Here is a 19,092-nt window from a genome sequence, read left to right as displayed (position 1 = left end):
TTGACCGAGTGTGACATCAAGGAGCCCTAGTAAAGCTGAAGTCAATAGGAATCGGGGGGGAAAAACTGTCCTCTGGCTGGAGTCATACCTAGCACAAAGGAAGATGGTTGTGGTGATTGAAGGTCAATCATCACAGCCCCAGGACATCGCTGCAAGAGTTCCTCAGGGCAGTATCCTAGGCCCAACCATCTTCAATTGCTTCATCAATGACCTTCCCTCCAACATAAGGTTAGAAATGGGGATGTTCACTTGTGACTGCAGTGTTCAGTGCCATTCACAACTCCTCAGAAAATGAAGCAGTCCATGCCCACATGCAACAAGACCTGGACGACGTTCAGGCTTGGGCTGATAAGTGGCAGGTAACATTCACGCCACAGAAGTGCCAGGCAATAACTACCTCCAACAAGCGAGAGTCTAACGACCACCTCTTGACATTCAATGGCATTACCATCACCGAATCCCCCACCATCAACATCCTGGGGGGTCACCATTGACCAGAAACTTAACTGGATCAGCCACATAAATACTGTGGCAACAAGAGCAGGTCAGATCTTGGTATTTTGCAGCAAGTATCTCACCTCCTGACTCCCCAAAGCCTTTCCACCATCTACAAGGCACAAGTCAGGAGTGTGATGGAATACTCTCCACTTGCCTGGATGAGTGCAGCTCCAACAGCACTCAAGAAGCTCGACACCATCAAGGACAAAGCAGCCCGCTTGATTGGCACCCCATCTACCACCTTAAACATTCACTCCCTTCACCACCGGCGTAACGTGGCTGCAGTGTGTACCATCTACAAGATGAACTGCAGCAACTCCCAAACCCGCGACCTCTTCCACCTAGGACAAGAACAGCAGGCGCATGGGAACACCACCACCTCCAAGTTACACGCCATCCTGACTTAGAAGTATATCGCCGATCCTTCATTGTCGCTGGGTCAAAATCCTGGAACTCCATCCCCAACAGCCCTGTGGGAGTACCTTCACCACAAGGACTGCGGTTCAAGGCGGCGGCTCACCACCACCTTCTCAAGGGCAATTGGGGATGGGCGGTAGATGCTGGCCTTGCCAACAATGCCCACATCCCATAAATGAATAAAAAAATAAGACTGAGATTGGAACTGGGAAGCTCATGGGAAACTGAATAGGGGGTCAGGAGATAGCTCTCGGGTCATACTGGGAAATGGGGGTTGAGTAAATGAGGGTTGGGGAAGAGAGGGAGACTAGCGAATGGGGATCAGAATGATTAGGGCTTGCCGGGGTTGGGCGGAAAAGAGGGAAACTGAGGAGTGGGATGAAAGAGGACTGTGGAATGGGATGGGGTGGGGTGGGGTGGGCCCAGCATTTCCTGCAGAGCTGGGAGCAACAGCAGCTCATCGGGAGTGGGAGTGGCACTGAGAGAGGAGCAGCTAGTAAAGGCTGAGTGAAACCTGGGGACCTTACTGTGGATAAATAGTGAATGATTGTTTCCACTGGTGGGTAGTTTCCACTGGTGGTTAAGTGGGAAACAAGGGTATGGAGATCAAGGACTCTCACTGCTTGCAGGGAGCTGCATGCTCTGATTTTACATTACAAGCTTCAATACATGGAGGTGTGAGATGCAGGAGGGCTGAGTACGGGCCGACAGCGACCCACAATAGTGCTGTGGAGCTGGGAAGGGCATTCCTTCTTCTCCATGCTCGACAGAAGGGTAAGTAATAAAAACTGTCCCTACCATTTCTTCAGCGGCCCCTTTAAAGACTGCTGCTTAGGTGGCTAGAGAACTGGAAAAACTAGTCAGAACTTGGCTGGCGCATGCTCCACCTAGTTTTTCCACACATTTTGCAGAAGGGTCCTAAAACAAGTGCAGAACCCTTCTTTACAAACTTAAATTAATTTAAATAAATTAATTTCAGGCCGTCGCCAGTTAGGTCTAAAAACAGTGAACACCAATATAGCACTGGCCATGACGCCAGTGCAGATTAGGCACAGGACCATGCCCCCAGAAATTGGTATACATTGCGCCCATTTTATGCCCAAAAACAGTCAACCCGCATAACCATTTCTACCATTTGTCCAAATAACTTTTGCTGAAAGTGGCCCATACCAAGTGCCAGGATGTCAGATCAGTCTTACCATGTAAATTGAGTTTGACAGCCCTGGTCTAAATACTATACTGTTGGTGGTTTTCTTGCATCCTCTCCAGAGTGTTGTATAACTACTGTAGTTACAGGGCCCACCCCTGTATCAGAGTCCAGCACCAATTCCTCCCAGTGAGTTTAGGTCAGCATTAAACAATTAATATAATGCATAAACCTACTGCAACATCTAGTCTATTTATAAATGTAATTACATTCAAAAAACCCCAACCTGATCCTGTGAAAACACAGTAAAGTTAATTAAATATGCAAACATTTTACTTTTTTTTTTTAAAAGTACATTTTCTAAGAGACCAACTAGAAAATAGGTTATAAAATAAGATATTTCATTTTCAGTTTAATTTATGGGCTAAAGTTTCAACTTACCACTCTCATCAATTCTTCTTCTGTGAAACCCATGTATTTTGATGCAATATGATAATCTTTATCTAGCGTGGACTTAAATATCAACGGATCATCAGTATTCAGAGAATAGTTTGCTTCATCTTCCCTAAACCTGTGAATATATAAATGTTAGGAGGATCAAAGATTTTAAGTCATGGGAAGCCTTTGTGCTGTAAACACAACAGAATCATGCTCCAGCACTGTGACCTTGCCCTCTACGCACCATCAGTTCTATCTCTCCTGCCAGCCTTGCCCATAGTCACAACCAGCTTTGAAATGGTTCATAATCTATTTTATTTTGTCACGTTTCTTTACAACCAGTGTTCAGAATCCAGCCTCATTCTCTATATTAGTGGCAAAACTTTTGACATACTCGGTACAGTATTTGTATTTACCAATTTCAGCATCACACATAGGATTCTCTCCTTTGACTTCCAAAGCAAAATGGTTTCTGAATGTTCTAGGAACATAGGAACAGGAGTAGGCTAGTCAGCCACTCAAGTCTGTTCCACCATTTAATCAGATTATGGCTTATCTGTATCTCAACTCCATTTACCTGCCTTTGATCCGTATTTCTTGTTAGCCTTCCCTAATTAAAAATCTGTCAAACTCAGCCTTGACATTTTCAATTGACCCAGCATCTACAGCCTTTTGGGGAGAGTTCCACATTTCCACTACCTTTTGTGTGGAAAAAGTGCTTCCTGATTTCACTCCTGAGACCTCGCTCCAATTTTAATATTGCGTTCTCTTGTTCTGGAATCCCCCCCCCCCCCCCAAGAGGAAATAATTGCTCAATATCTACTATCAAATCTTTTTGTCACCTCAATTAAATCACCCTTCAACCTTCTAAACTTAAGGGAATACAACCTTTCTTCATAATTTAACCCTTTCAGCCCCGGTATAACTTTAGTAAATTTGCATTGTACACCCTCTAGGGATAATGTATCCTTATTGAGGTGCAGTGCCCAGAACTGAATGAAATGCTCCAGATGGGGTCTGGCCAAGGTTCTGTACAACTGAAGCATCACTTCTTCTCCTTTGTATTCCAACCTGCTTGAGATAAATGCCAACATTCCATTAGCCTTTTAAAAAAAAAAAAAAAAAATTTTTTGCATCTGTGGACTAGCTTTTAGTGATTTGTGTACCTGGACACCTAAATCCCTTTATTCCTCCATAGTTTCTAGTCTCTCATCATTTAGAAAATATTCCAATGTGTCTTTCTTGGATCCAAAGTGGATGACTTCACATGTCCCCACATTAACTCCATCTGCCAGTTTTGTCAACTCACCTAATTTACGTCCCTTTGTAACTTCCTGCTCCCATCTACACAACTTACTGTTCCTCCTAATATGATGTCATCTGCAAACTTAGATATACAACTCTGTATTCCTTCATCCAAGTCATTTATATGGTGAAAAGCAGAGGCCCCAGTACAGATCCCTGGGCAACGCCATGTCATATTCTGCGAATCAGAGAGTACATTCCCTTTATTGCTACTCTCTGTCTCCGACCTACGAACCAATTTTCAACCCGTGTTCTAAGGTTACCTCCAATTCCATGCACTCTTATTTTTGCTAATCTCTTGTGCAGAATCTTATCAAATGCCTTCTGGAAGTCCATATGGACAACATTCATAGGCACTCCCCCCTGTCTACATTGTTAGTGACTTCCTCAAAAAATTCAACAGGGTAATTTTTGGGTAAATTCCCTCATCTTCCTACTAATTTTATCTCCAACTTGTCAAACATCTTAGCAGCCAAGAGTGAGAGTGCATAGCCTGCTGTTAGGTTGCCACCACTGCCCCAGAGATGCCTGGGATCACCCAGACAAAACTCTCTTTTGCAATTTTCCCACCTCACTGCAAGTAGGTACCACAGTCTCCACTCAGAACCTCTCCAACATGATTGGAATGGAACCCAAACCTGCATCTGTCCCTGCTCCATGGTACTGAAATTTAAAATGCTAACACTCAGTGCCAATAACCTGCTGTTAGCTGTACAAATTTAATAAATAGGAAGAACGCGTTTTGTAACAGTTTGCATTCAGACGTTTAATGTTTGCTGTAGCATGCACTTTCTCCAATAAACCAAATGGTGCGACAGCAGCAGCGTTTGCTGAAAAAGCAATTACTCCTCAGTACTATGGTGATGGTTTTTCAAAATGCATTGCCTAGGAAGACTTTAACCAAATCTCATGCCTAATAAATAAGAAATATGACTTGGAGTTACCTTATGATTGGATGCTTAGTAAAATCTGGGTTACAGGCTCCAGTGAGATAGCTAGACCAAGGACATGTCTGGAAAAAAAAAACAAATCAACTGAACCCTTTCATATCTGAAGCAGGCAGAACTGTATGGTCCATTGACAATCATGCAGAAAATCTTGACCTTTGAATGGCAAAGAATTAAATAATTCTGTCATCAAAATATTTAGAGTGAAAGATCAAATGTTATAGATATCCAGGAACTGCCTACCTCAAAATGTATATTCAGTTTTAACAACCGCTTGTAGAGACAATGATCATCAATTGTGTGATACCCATGTCCAATCCGTTCAGCCTTCAAAACATCTACTGCCTAACGATAAATAAATGTAAAATAATAATTTGTTTAAGTTGGAGAAACCAGCAGAAAAAACTATGATTTGCAGTTAATTCAGTCAATAGTACAAACCAGGGAAAACATTTTTTTCTACCAATACATTTTATAGTATTTTGATATGAGCTAAATAAATTCAATGAGTAAATCACATTTTCTCTTTAGTATTTTTAAACACTCCACTTCAAATCCCTATTTGCTGTGTTCCAACCTCCATGCCGTCCTTCTTCAGACAAGAAGTTATTTAGACTCTATTGATGCTCTCAATGCCACTTTTTGTTGGTTTCAAGTTGATTTTTATCCTTCAGTACCCCTTTCACCTCACCACAGAAGCTAAGATATTTTACCATCATGAAGGGCTCTTCTTGTAGCAGGGATGGGAACCAGCAAAATTTCTGATTTGATGGTCAATCAAGACCATGGCAGATTCATTTTGCATAGGGATTCAAAGTTCATCACTGCTGTAAAATATTAAACACGAGATATAAAGAACTGCATATACTGTCTCACCTCTTTGACCACTGTATGAGGTCCAACTTCACCTGCATGTACAGTTCGATGGATGCCACTTTTAAAAGCCTCCTGGCAAAGTAACAGAAAACAGGGAGAGAAATATTGACATCTGTCAAGAACCAGAACAGAACTGATCCTTCTTTTGAGGATAGTTTGCACTGCTGATTCGATAAAAGAATAGCAGTGTCATTGCTAATGTACTAAGAACTTGCATTTATACAATGCTTTTCATGACCTGACATCCCAAAATGCTTCACAGTCAATGAAGTATTTTGAAGTGTAGTCACCATGATAATTGTAGGGAAACACAGCCACCGGTTTGCATACCACAAGGTCCCACAAACAGCAATAAGATAAATGAAAAGATAATCTGTTTTTAGTGGTGCTGGTTGAGGGACAAATATTGCTCAGGAAACAGGAGAACTCCCTTGCTCTTCTTCAAATAGTGCTTTTATGACCACCTGAGGGGGCAAATATGCCATCCGTTTGACACATCCAACACTCTACTATCACATCCCCACCCCAACCAGTACCACTAAATTTTTCTCCCTCCCCCGCCACACGAAGTCAGCCATTACTCGACTGTCCCACCGCATGCAAATGCAGAAAGTAGGGTGCAGGTACTGGCAAATAGCCCCTACCAGCAGCTGCTGCCACCACCACCACCAACTCCAGGAAAAGTCAGGAGAGGAGTGGAAGTAAAGCCTAGAGCAGTGGCAGACGGCCCACTGAAGCCCATTTTGGAGAAAGAAGGACCCGTAGCAGGCATCTCTTTCTATCGCTCCCCCTTCAGGCCCCAAACACTAACCTTGTTTAGGCCTCGGCTCAGTCTCAACCCATCCACTGTCTCTTGTCCAACATCCAGGCCCCAATTTCCTCCAGTTAAACATTGGGAAGACAGAAGCCAACATAATGGCCTGCCACAAACTCTATATCCATACCAATTCCATCCCCCTCCCACTCTCAGGTTGAACCAGACTGTTGACAACTTCACTATCCTATTTGACATACAGTTGAGCTTCCAACCCCATATCCTATCATAAAGACTACCGACTTCAACTGCGTAACATCGCCCGTCTCTGCCTTGCCTCAGCCCTTCTGCTGTCAAACCCTCATCCATGCCTTTGTCGCCTCCAGACTCAACTATTTCACTGTTCTCCTGTTCGGCCTCCCATCCTCCATAAACATCAGCTCCTCATCCAAAACTCTGCTGCCCATATCCTATCCCGCACCAAGTACTACTCTCCCATCACCCCTGTGCTCGCTGACCTACATTGGCTCCTGATCCCCCAACATCTCAAATTTAAAATTCTCATCCTTGTATTCAAATCCTTTCATGACCTCGCTCCTCCCTATATTACAAACCTCCAGCTCTACAACCCTCAGAGAACTCCATCTTCCTCCATCTCTGGTCTCTTCTGCTTCCTGAAATCTCTTAGCCCCACCAATGGTGGCTATGCCTTCAGCTATCCTGTGCTGGAATTCCCTCCCTAACCTCCCTCTGCCTATCCCTGCCCCTCTTGTTCTTTGAGATCCTCCTTAAAACCCACCTCTTTAACCAAGCCTTTGGTCATCACTCCTAATATTTCCTTCTTTGGCTTCGTCTTGATTTTTGTCTGATTATGCTTCTGTGAAATGCCTTGGAATGTTTTTCTACTTTAAAAGGTGCTATATATGTTTTTGTTGGCATCATTGTCCTAAAGTACTCTCTTTACAAGTCTGTAAACTTGTGATTTATGATAAATGACTTGTTTTGTGACATTCATCACCAACCCTTTAGAAATTATTGTTTGGATAATACGGTCTTTCTTGCCAATTTTCATTCTAAAAATAATAGAGTTGCTCTGAGCAATTGATATGTTTCTATCCTAAACTAGTTTGTTCACAAAGTAACATGCTCCAATATTTTAACCAGTTTACTTTATTTCTTCAAAGTCCTCATAGAAACATGTAGAATTTTTCCATTATGCAAGTCTCAGATGAGCTTACTCTTAAGAGTATCTGGTCTTCCAAAGGTTGGCATTTCCTCCCTATTGTGGTGCACAGGAATGTGTTTATGGTAAATTTTCTTGCATTTAAGTAGTTACTTGCACCAGGCTTCTCATAACTATTAGTTTCCAAATCAGATAGATTTCTTTCCAAAAAAAAATAACAGATACAGTATGAGTAATTTGAGACATGGCATGTGTTTAATGCAACATGCTTGGGAGGAAAAAGGTTACTTTGGACATATGGTTCCCAAAACTCTCCACCATTCAGGTTTCCCTCACGTAATTTCTGAATCTGTTGTAGAACTAGATGGACCTCTGTCCTTTTTTGTCTAACAATTCCTATGTTCCTAGTTTGGATGCATTAAGAAATTACCATGAAGATACCACTGAAGCTTTCCTTCTTTCATCAAAATCCACCAACCATGGACTTGCATCTCTAATAATTGGACCTGATGCTTTAGAGAGCCAGCATGTTAAAAAGAGTCAGTTAAGCAGATACCCGATAAGTGGATTGTTTTATTGAAGGAGTGGGTAAACACAAGATGAAGAACAATCTACCAATTAACATCTCTGCAGGGATCGGTCCTTGGACCCCAGCTATTCACAATATATATTAATGATCTAGGCAAGGGAACTAGATGTAATATCTCCAAATTTGCAGACGACACAAAGCTGGGTGGGCGTGTGTGCTGTGAGGAGGATGCCGAGAAACTCCAGGATGATTTGGACAGGTTGGGTGATTGGGCAGAAGCATGGCAGATGCAATATAACGTGGATAAATGTGAGGTTATCCACTTTGGTGGCAAAAACAGGAAGGCAGATTATCTGAATGGCAATAGATTGGGAGAAGAGGAAGTGCAACGAGACCTGGGTGTCCTTGTGCACCAGTCGCTGAAGGTAAGCATGCAGGTGCAGCAGGCGGTTAAGGCGGCAAATGGTATGTTGGCCTTCGTAGCGAGAGGGTTCGAGTACAGGAACAAGGATGTCTTGCTCCAGTTGTACAGGGCCTTGGTGAGACCACATCTTGAGTATTGTGTGCAGTTCTGGTCGCCTTATCTGAGGAAGGATGTTCTTGCCACGGAAGGAGTTCAGCGAAGATGCACCAGGCTGATACCTGGGATGGCAGGAATGACGTATGAGGAGAGATTGGGTTGATTGGGCTTGTACTCGCTGGAGTTTAGAAGAATGAGAGGGGATCTCCTTGAAACTTACAAAATTCTGACAGGACTGGACAGACTAGATGCAGGAAGGATGTTCCCGATGGTCGGGGAGTCCAGAACCAGGGGTCACAGTCTAAGGAGTAGGCCATTTAGGACAGAAATGAGGAGGAATTTCTTCACCCAGAGAGTGGTGAACCTGTGGAATTCTCTACCACAGAAGGCAGTAGAGGCCAATTCATTAAATATATTCAAGAAGGAGTTGGATATATTTCTTAAGGCTAAAGGGATCAAGGAGTATGGGGAGAAAGCAGGAACGGGGTACTGAATTTGGATGATCAGCCATGATCGCATTGAATGGCGAGCAGGCTCGAGGGGCCGAATGGCCTACTCCTGCTCCTATCTTCTAGGTTTCTATCTCCACTCTGAGCTGGGAGCAAATCCGCTGACATCAATTATACAGCCTGCAAAGGCTGAATAGATATACCAAAGTTCAGCATCTTTTCTGATCCTGAATACTGACCAGAATGAGTCTAGGGCAAGAAAATTAATTACTGATCAGGTACAAAGCTGTATTCATACTTGGAGAGTTTGGGTAAGTGAGTGTTTTTTAAGGATTATTCTCTCAATCATTTGGAGTGGTGCAAATTGTTAGTGGCATTTGCCAGTAGTTTCTTAGTAAGATTACCTAAGCAGTTTAAGTAAAGGTGAAAAGTTAAATATTTGGGATTCTGTTGGTTTAAGAAGAGTAAACAAGGTGACACTGCAGTAGGAGTTAATTGGCAGGCAGTAAAAACCAGTTCTCTAAACAACTGAGGTGTGACTCATTTGGCTACAAACAAACAGTATAAAAAGACCAGTGTTAGTGCAAGCAGCAGAGACTGCTTTTTGAGAGTTCGGGTAAGTGGGGTGTTAGGTGCTGTTTTTGTTTTGTTTCTGGCCTTGTTTTTCCTGCCAGTCTCAGGATTAGCAGACATCGCGGAGGCAGAGCAGCGAGGCGAGTCCCAGTCGAGGCGGCCGGGAGCAGCAGGTGTCGAGCTGGAGCAGTGAGGCAAGGCAGCCTAAACAGGCTCCACAGGCAGCATTCCAAAGGGAGGTCAGAATTCAAAAGTGACATCACAGCCAAGCTGGTAGGTGATTGGCTGGTTGGTGAGTACTTTTTTGCTTCCCTTTTAAACCATTATAAGTTGGTAAGTTCAATTAAATAGAGGTGCAATATTCATCATCTAGAATCGGGGCAGAGGGTATTTAAAAATAATAAATTAAATTAATTACATAGAATGGCAGAGCAGGTGATGTGTTACTGCTGCAATATGTGGGAGCTGGTGGACACCATTGATGTTCACAGTGATCACATTTGCAGTAAGTGTTGGCTGCTCGAGGAACTCCGGCTCTGTGTTGATGAGCTGGAGTCCGAGCTTCATACACTGCGACACATCAGGGAGGGGGGAGAGTTACCTGGACTCTGTGTTCCAGGAAGTAGATTAACTAATTCAGATGTAGTCCGTGGTCAGGGACAGGAGGGTGTGACTGAGTGAGGCAGGTACGGGGATCCAGGAGGTAGCGTTGGAGGAGCCGCAGCCCTTGCTCTTGTCCAACAGGTTCGACGCTCTTACTCCCCGAGAGGACGGGAACGGGGACTGCAGGGAGGATGAGCAACCTGGCCACAGCACAGTGGAACGAGGGGCCATTCAAGTTTGTGGGGGGGGGGGGGGGGGGGGGGGGGGAGTAGTAAAAAGAAATGTTGTAGTGGTAGGGGATAGTATCATTAGGGGGATAGATAGGGTTCTTTGCAGCCGAGAGCGAGAGTCCCGAAGGCTGTGTTGCCTGCCCGGTGCCAGGGTTAAGGACATCTCCGCTGGGCTGGAGAGAAACTTGGAGTGGGAGGGGGAGGATCCAGTTGTCGTGGTCCATGTTGGTACCAACGACAAAGATAGGGCAGGGAAAGAGGTTCTGCTGAGGGAGTATGAGCAGCTAGGGCCAAATTAAAAACAGAACCACAAGGGTAATCTCTGGATTACTACCTGAGCCATGAGCAAATTTGGCTAGGGTAAGTAAAATCAGAGTTAAATGCGTGGCTCAAAGACTGGTGTGGGAGAAATGGGTTTTGCTTCTTGGGACACTGGCACCAGTACTGGGACGGGAGAGAGCTGTTCCGTTGGGACGGACTTCACTTGGCCAGTGTTGGGACTAGAATCTTGGCGAATCGAATAACTAGGGCTGTAGAGAGGGCTTTAAACTAATTAGTGGGGGGGAGGTTTCAAGAGAGCGAAAAATAAAAATGTCAGCAGAGAAGGCAATAGAGCAAGGTAGCAGTGGGGAAATTAAAAACCAGAGCGTGTCAGGAAGGGACAGAATGTATAAAGATAAAAGGTAAAGTAGTAAAGGGGGTAAAAGCAGGAATAAATTGTCACAAAACATATTTAAAAGTTCTTTATCTAAATGCACGCAGCATTCGTAACAAAATAGACGAGTTGACGGTACAAATAACTACACATGGGTATGATCTGGTGGCCATTACAGAAACATGGCTGCAAGGTGACCATGACTGGGAACTAAACATCCAGGGGTATTTGACAATTAGGAAGGACAGACAGGAAAGAAAGGGAGGTGGGGTGGCTATTTTAATAAAGGATGGAATCACTGCAATAGTGAGAAATGATTTGGGTCAAAGGATCAGGATAGTGAAACAGTTTGGGTGGAGATAAGGAATAATAAGGGGAAAAAGTCACTAGTGGGCGTAGTCTATAGCCTCCTAACAGTTGCAACTCTGTTGGTCAGAGTATAAATCAGGAAATAGTTGGGGCTTGTAATAAGGGAACAGCTATAATCATGGGAGATTTTAACTTTCATATTGACTGGACAAATCAAATTGGGCAGGGCAGCCTTGAGGAAGAGTTCATAGAGTGCATTCGGGACGGGTTCCTTGAGCAGTATGTTACTGAACCAACCAGGGGGCAGGCAATCTTAGATCTGGTCCTGTGTAATGAGACAGGATTAATAAAAAATGTCCTTCTCTCTCTTTCCCCTTGGAATGCGTGACCATAACATGGTTGAATTGCAAATTCAGTTGGAGGGTGAGAGAGTTGGATCTCAAACCAGCGTACTAAGCTTAAATAAAGGAGACTATGAAGGTATGAGAGCAGAGTTGACTAAAGTGGACTGGGAAAATAGATTAAGGTGTAAGACAGTACATGAGCAGTGGTGTACATTCAAAGAGATATTTCACAACTTTCAAGAAAAATATATTCCACTGAGGAAAAAGGGGCGTAAAAGAAAAGACAGCCATCCGTGGCTAAGTAATAAAGGATAGTATCCGACTGAAAACAAGGACATATAAAGTAGCCAAATCTAGTGGGAGGATAGAAGATTGGGAAGCATTTAAAAGCCAGCAAAGAATAACTAAAAGATTAATTAAGAAAGGGAAGATAGATTATGAAAGTAATCTAGCAAAAAATATAAAAACAGATAGCAAGAGTTTCTACAGTTATATAAAAAGAAAAAGGGTGGCTAAAGTGAATGTTGGTCCCTTAGAGGACGAGACCGGGAAATTAGTGGTGGGGAACATGGAGATGGCAAAAACGCTGAACAAATATTTTGCATCAGTCTTTACAGTAGAGGACACTAAAAATATCCCAACACTGGACAAACAGGGGGCTATGGGGGAGGAGCTAAACACGATTAAAATAACTAAGGAGGTGGTACTCGGTAAGATAATGGGACTAAAGGCGGATAAATCCCCTGGACCTGATGGCTTACATCCTAGGGTCTTGAGAGAAGTAGCGGTAGGGTTTGCGGATGCATTGGTGGTAATTTTCCAAAACTCCCTGGATTCAGGAAAGGTCCCAGCAGATTGGAAAACTGCTAATGTAACGCCCTTATTTAAAAAGGGAGGTAGACAAAATGCTGGAAACTATAGACCAGTTAGCTTAACATCTGTGGTTGGTAAAATGTTGGAGTCCATTATTAAGGAAGCAGTAACAGGACATTTGGATAAGCATAATTTAATCGGACAGAGTCAGCATGGTTTTATGAAGGGGAAGTCATGTTTGACAAATTTGCTCGAATTCTTTGATGACATAACAAACAGGGTGGATAAAGGGGAACCAGTGGATGTGGTGTATTTGGACTTCCAAAAGGCATTTGACAAGGTGCCACACAAAAGATTACTGCACAAGATAAAAAATCACGGGATTGGGGGTAATATACTGGCATGGGTGGAAGATTGGCTATCTAACAGAAAATAGAGAGTTGGGATAAATGGTTCATTCTCGGGTTGGCAATCAGTAACTAGTGGTGTTCCGCAGGGGTCAGTGCTGGGACCCCAACTCTTTACAATCTATATTAACGATTTGGAGGAAGGGACCGAGTGCAACATATCCAAGTTTGCCGACGATACAAAGATGGGAGGGAAAGCAGTGAGTGAGGAGGACATAAAAAACCTGCAAAAGGACATAGACAGGCTAAGTGAGTGGGCAGAAATTTGGCAGATGGAATATAATGTTGGAAAGTGTGAGGTTATGTACTTTGGCAGAAAAAAATCAAAGAGCAAGTTATTATCTAAATGGAGAAACTGCAATGTGATACAGTACAAAGGGATCTGGGGGTCCTGGTGCATGAAACACAGAAGGTTAGTATGCAGGTGATCAGGAAGGCCAATGGAATCTTGGCTTTTATTGCAAGGGGGATGGAGTATAAAAGCAGGGAAATCTTGCTTCAGTTATACAGGGTACTGGTGAGGCCACACCTGGAATACTGTGTACAGTTTTGGTTTCCATATTTAAGAAAAGATATACTTGCTCTCGAGGCAGTTCAGAGAAGGTTCACTCGGTTGATTCCAGAGATGAGGGGGTTGACTTATGAGGAAAGGTTGAGTAGGTTGGGCCTCTACTCATTGGAATTCAGAAGAATGAGGCGCAATCTTATCGAAACATATAAGATTGTGAGGGGACTTGATCGGGTGGATGCGGTGAGGATGTTTCCACTGATGGGCGAGTCTAGAACTAGGGGGCATAATCTTAGAATAAGGGGCTGCCCTTTCAAAACTGAGATGAGGAGAAACTTCTTCTCAGAGGGTAGTAAATCTATGGAATTTGCTACCTCAGCTGTGGAAGCTGCGACATTAAGTAAATTCAAAACGGAGATAGACATTTTCCTAGCTGATAAGGGAATTAGGGGTTACGGGGAGCGGGCAGGGAAGTGGACGTGAGTCTAGGTTCGGATCAGCTATGATCCTATTGAATGGCGGAGCAGGCCCGAGGGGCCGTATGTCCTACGCCTGCTCCTACTTATGTTCTTATACCCATTGAGAGTGGAGATGCTAATTGATGGATTGTTCTTACTCACTCCTTCAACAAAATAACCCAGTTGTTATCGGGTATCTGCTTAAATGGCTATTTGTATTCAAAATGGGTATAAAAACATTTTAGTTGTAAATGCCGGTTAATGGAGATACAAGAGGAACTATTCTGGTACCAATCCTAATGCAGCAGGACATTGGAGCAGCAGAAGTTGTAAATGCCAAAATTTTAGTCAGTGACCTTGAGAGATTTCCCCAAGATGTTTTATTACATATTCATGGTGAACTCTGACCCAGAGTGGCGTGTTTCCAGGAGCTTGCAGTGGGTGGGGTGGAGGGAAATAGCAAATAGCTGCAGCTCTAAAAGTTGCCCCTGCTTCCGGACAGAGAAGCAAAAATGGCTGCAGAAAGGAGATGTGCTCCATGCTCAGATGCATTTTTGAGCGGTCCTATAAAAAGTACAGCAACGGTAGGGTAACCTTTCCAGCACCCAAGGCATTCTGCTCAGAAGAAATGTCAGCTGCTTGGCTGTCAGGTTAAATGGAAAAAGACTTCCATTTATACAGCCCCTTTCACACCCTCGATATCCCAAAGCACTTTACAGCTAATTAAGTACTTTTGACGTGTAGTCACTGTTGTAATGTAGGAAATGTGGCAGACAATTTGTGCGACAAGGTCCCACAAACAGCAATGTGATAATGACCAGATAATTTTTTTTGTTGGTCGAGTTGTTTTTCCTCTATGGGTTCTTGCTGACAGATCTAGTGTGCCACAGATGCAGTGCGTCTGGGAGGAGAAGAGTCTACTGAATTTCTAAGGCCCCTGACAGGGCCTTGTATTGGGATCGTGAGACAGCACCATGATCATACCTGCAAGGCCTGTTGAGGGCAGGGGAGAATCTTTTGAGTTCTCCAGGACTCCTGCAGACCCTCCAGTCCCTAGTGCAGTGGGAGATCTGGGAATGTCCTCTCCCACTTCAACTGCGCTGGATCTGCACCTACTGCAGCTGCAGGTCTTTTACAACCATCCAGAAATCTTGGGAGCAGGATATTGGAGGCAGATACCCAAAGTAATGAGTCACCATCCCCATTTCCTTTTTGTTGTACCTGGGAACCAAATATTTCCTAGAAGCAAAAAAGATGAAAATCTACCCTATACAGTCTTCAACATCCAGAGGACCTGGAGGCAAATGAGAAAAAAGGTTAATAGCCTCAGGAAGTCTTCCAAGGCAAGGCCAGCCAACCTTGCTATATCAATTAGATGGGTAATGTATGCTGGCCACCAGCAGTTTCCTCTCATCTTGTTGAACCCTTACTGAGGCTGTATGTTAAGTCCTCACAAAACAGCTTTTCTAAGCTTCACATTATTACCAATACTGCAATAGGACACACTATTACTGCTACTCCAAACTGCAACTTTTGATGTTTAAAAGCAAATTTACCACACAACTAACCTACATGATTCATGTTCACACACAAGCTAGGTTGGATGGTGCTCACATGGCGGTCACACATTTATGTGCTGTTCAAACCTTCAATATCTCAGTACTAATCCAGTTGCAGGACATTGTGGCATAAAACAGAAGGAAACAGACTGAAACCTCATTTTAAACTAATCAATATGAAAAAAGTAATGCTAGACATGGTAGAACCTACGGCTATAGAGGGAGTGGGCCATGACAAAGAATAATGATTCACCTCAGCTCAAGGCTAATACCATCCTTTTTGTGTTCTTCCTCCTTCATTCATTCACTCACACATACATTAAATCAAGCCACTCTGCTACGAACTAATAGTTGTGTAAACTCTGTTTGAGGCGTGCTTTTCAGCTACCAATTCAACATCTCTCTTTCTGGTGTGTCAGCTTGACTCAGTTGGTAGGTGTTTGGCTAGGGGGATGGTTAGTTATGGTGCTATGGTCTTAAGAACTACAGCTGGGTTGTTTACAGAGCCCATGATACTTGAAGGAGAAAAAATTGCATGGATATGGGGAAAGAGCAGGGGAGTGGGACTAACTGGATTGCTCTTCTAAAGAGCCGGTGCAGACGTGATGGGCCGAATGGCCTCTCTCTGTGCTGTACTATTCTATGATTGACCCTTGTTGTGTCCAATGTACTCAGCTCCTTCTTGATATTTCAGAGTGGGCTGAATTGGCTAGACATTGGCATCAGTGTCAGCTGTGGCTCAGTAGGTAGCACACTTTCCTCCGAGTCAGAAGATTGTGGGTTCAAGTTCCACTCCAGGGATTTGAGCAGATAAATCTAGGCTGACACTCCAGTGCAGTGCTTAGGGAGTGCTGCACTGTCAGAAGGGTTGTCTTTCGAATGGGACACAATACTCCAGTTGATGCTGACCCAGTGTTTTATAAAGGTTCATCATAACTTCCTTCCTTTTGTACTCTATGCCTCTATTTATGAAGCCCAGTATCCCGTATGCATTTTTAACTGCTTTCTCAACCTGCCCTGCCACCTTCAACGATTTGTGCACATATACCCCCAGATCTCTCAGTTCATGCTCCCCCTTTAGGTTTGTACCCTTCAGTTTATATTGCCTCTCCTCGTTCTTCCTACCAAAACGTTTCACTTCGCACTTTTGTGTGTTAAATTTCATCTGCCATGTGTCTGCCCATTTCACCAGCCTAGTCGTCTTGAAGTCTAGCACTATCCTCCAAGTTTTATATCATCTGCAAATTTTGAAATTGTGCCCTGTACTCCCAAGTCCTTAATATATATCAAGAAAAGCAGTGGTCCCAGTACCAACCCCTGGGGAACACCACTATGTCTGAAAAACAACTGTTCACTACTATGCTCTGTTTCCTGTCGCTTAGACAATTTCATATCCATGCTGCCACTGTCCCTTTTATTCCATGGGCTTCCAGTATCATCTGTGGCTCAGTTGGTAGCACACTCTCCTCGGAGTCAGAAGGTTGTGGGTTCAAGTCCCACTCCAGGGACTTGAGCACATAAAGCTAGGCTGACACTCCAGTGCAGTGCTGAGGGAGTGCTGCACTGTCGGAGGTGCCATCTTTCGGATGAGACGTTAAACTGGGTGGACGTAAAAGATCCCATGGTAGTATTCCGAAGAGGAGCAGGGAAGTTATCCCCAGTGTCCTGGCCAATATTTATCCCTCAATCAACAAAACAAGAGATTATCTGGTCATTATCACATTGCTGGGAGTTTGCTGAGCACAAATTGGCTGCCGCGTATCCCACATTACAAGTGACTCCACTCCAAAAGTACTTCATTGGCTGTAAAGCGCTTAGAGACATCCGGTGGTCGTGAAAGGCGCTGTATAAATGCAAGTCTTTCTTTTAATGGTGGAGACCTCGGGAAGAGACTAACTAGAATCATCCACTTGGCACCTATGATGCCTTGAACTTCATGGATCCCGGCCATACAGTAAATGCATGATGTCTCACCTTTCCACAGGGACAGCAGTGAAACAGTTCCCATGGCAAACACTGCTTTGTTACCTGTTCGCTACCTTGGTTCACAGTTGACTTATTTGGTAGATGACACAGATAGTGACTTGGAATAATTTGTTGGCGTAGAAATGCATCAGTTTCACAACCACCAACAGAGCCACCCTGTGGTTGATTTTGTACGAAGGTCCAGTTCAAGGAGATGGCAAACATAGTCAAAGTATAGGCGGTGAAGCCAGGTTTCCTCCGAAATATCCAGGGAGCTCTGCTTGGGTCTAAATACCTGGCTCCTTGGGCGCAAGCAAACCTAATGCAAATCACATCAGCTTCTGATCTATCTGCAGAAACTTCTCTTCCTTCTCCAGATTCTCAGAATGCAAGAGGAATAACCCAGGGGAAATTCCTATCCAGAGATATCCGATTGCTGCAACTACAATATGGGCATGGAAAGTTATCAATGAATTCCTAGCCAAAGGCATTGGAAATCACAGCTAACAGTTACTTACATTCAATTCAGGGCTTTAATGAGGTCTTGTGTGCTTTGTGTCAGAGTACTGTGAGCCCGTATGAATTTAGGCAAGAAACAGGCTACAGCCTGCTTGATTCTGATGCCCACTTGCCCAATTGATGTCTGAGCTACTAATAGATCTGATTGGAAGATCTAGCCTGATATGCCAACAACTGTATTTATATACTCTACATTAAGTGTCTGTAAAATATTGCTGTTTGCACCCTTGTGAAACTGATGACAAATTATGGATATTGGTGCCAGAGAGAGAACGTTATTTGAAGAAGCATAACTGCAACAAATTGTTAAGTACTCATTGTTCCTCCTCTTGCCATAGATCCAAGGGAGATTTATTTTAAGCGGTATGAAGTATCTGTCTGGTCAGGAGCTACAGAAATGATAGAACAGCACGATCAAACACACAAAGTAATCTATGCAGACTACAGTTCATATTGAATGACTTTTCACTTTGCTCCCTTCCAGCTAGCAGTAACTCTGGATGAATTCCACTGACTAATCGGCCATTTTTGTTTTGAAATTAGGCAGCCTCAGATTTTGTCACTACAAAAATGAAGTTTTGCTCTGCGCCACGTCCCAGATTAGAATTTGCCATCTACTTCAGACTTTAAAATCCAAACAGGAAATTTTCAAATTTCTGCTTTAGATATCTTTAATGAATATTTTAAACTTTAATACAGTAATGCAGTTACAAAATTACTCTTAGCCTGTTCTTTTTGCAGACCGTTCACATTAGAGGGTAATTGCATTACCTTCCACTGAAGTGATAGTGCTGCTACACGTTGCTGATGGAATCTCTGTGGCTGGCTACCAAAGACTTAAAATGAGGGGACAAGACTTCCACTTGTCATGGAAATATGCTCCTGGCCTTTGCCCCTTCCTTGGGGACATTAGTATTTTTGGAATGGATCCCCAAATTCTGTCATGGAATTCTGCCAGACTGGGAGCAGAGTTTTTTTTTTAAACTCTGTAATTTCCTGTTCACCTATGCAAGGTCACACCAAGTGCTTGCAAATGCACTGATCCAAAAATAAAGATTTCTGGGCTTTCACCACCACGAGGTTAGA

General features: G+C 43.5%; 1 protein-coding gene across 2 annotated transcripts in view; it reads right to left on the bottom strand.

Moving 5' to 3' along the window:
- Positions 1 to 19,092, bottom strand: part of LOC147108662 (adenosine deaminase-like) — an 83,562-nt gene that overhangs the window by 9,813 nt on the left and 54,657 nt on the right. Inside the window, exons 7-10 of one of the 2 annotated variants that reach the window (XM_086005358.1) lie at positions 5,629 to 5,700; positions 4,996 to 5,097; positions 4,750 to 4,817; positions 2,504 to 2,633 (exon numbers count right to left, since the gene is read on the bottom strand). In XM_086005358.1, the coding sequence (XP_085861484.1) occupies positions 2,504 to 2,633; positions 4,750 to 4,817; positions 4,996 to 5,097; positions 5,629 to 5,700 (372 nt within the window). The remainder of the gene's footprint in view (positions 1 to 2,503; positions 2,634 to 4,749; positions 4,818 to 4,995; positions 5,098 to 5,628; positions 5,701 to 19,092) is intronic. The other variant, XM_086005359.1, reaches the window with a different exon arrangement.

This window comes from Somniosus microcephalus, chromosome 13 (genome assembly GCF_052327205.1).
Source record: "Somniosus microcephalus isolate GS21.2 chromosome 13, FLI_Smic_1.0, whole genome shotgun sequence".
NCBI classification, from domain to species: Eukaryota; Metazoa; Chordata; class Chondrichthyes; order Squaliformes; family Somniosidae; genus Somniosus; species Somniosus microcephalus.
This window is presented reverse-complemented; position numbering and strand designations above follow the sequence as displayed.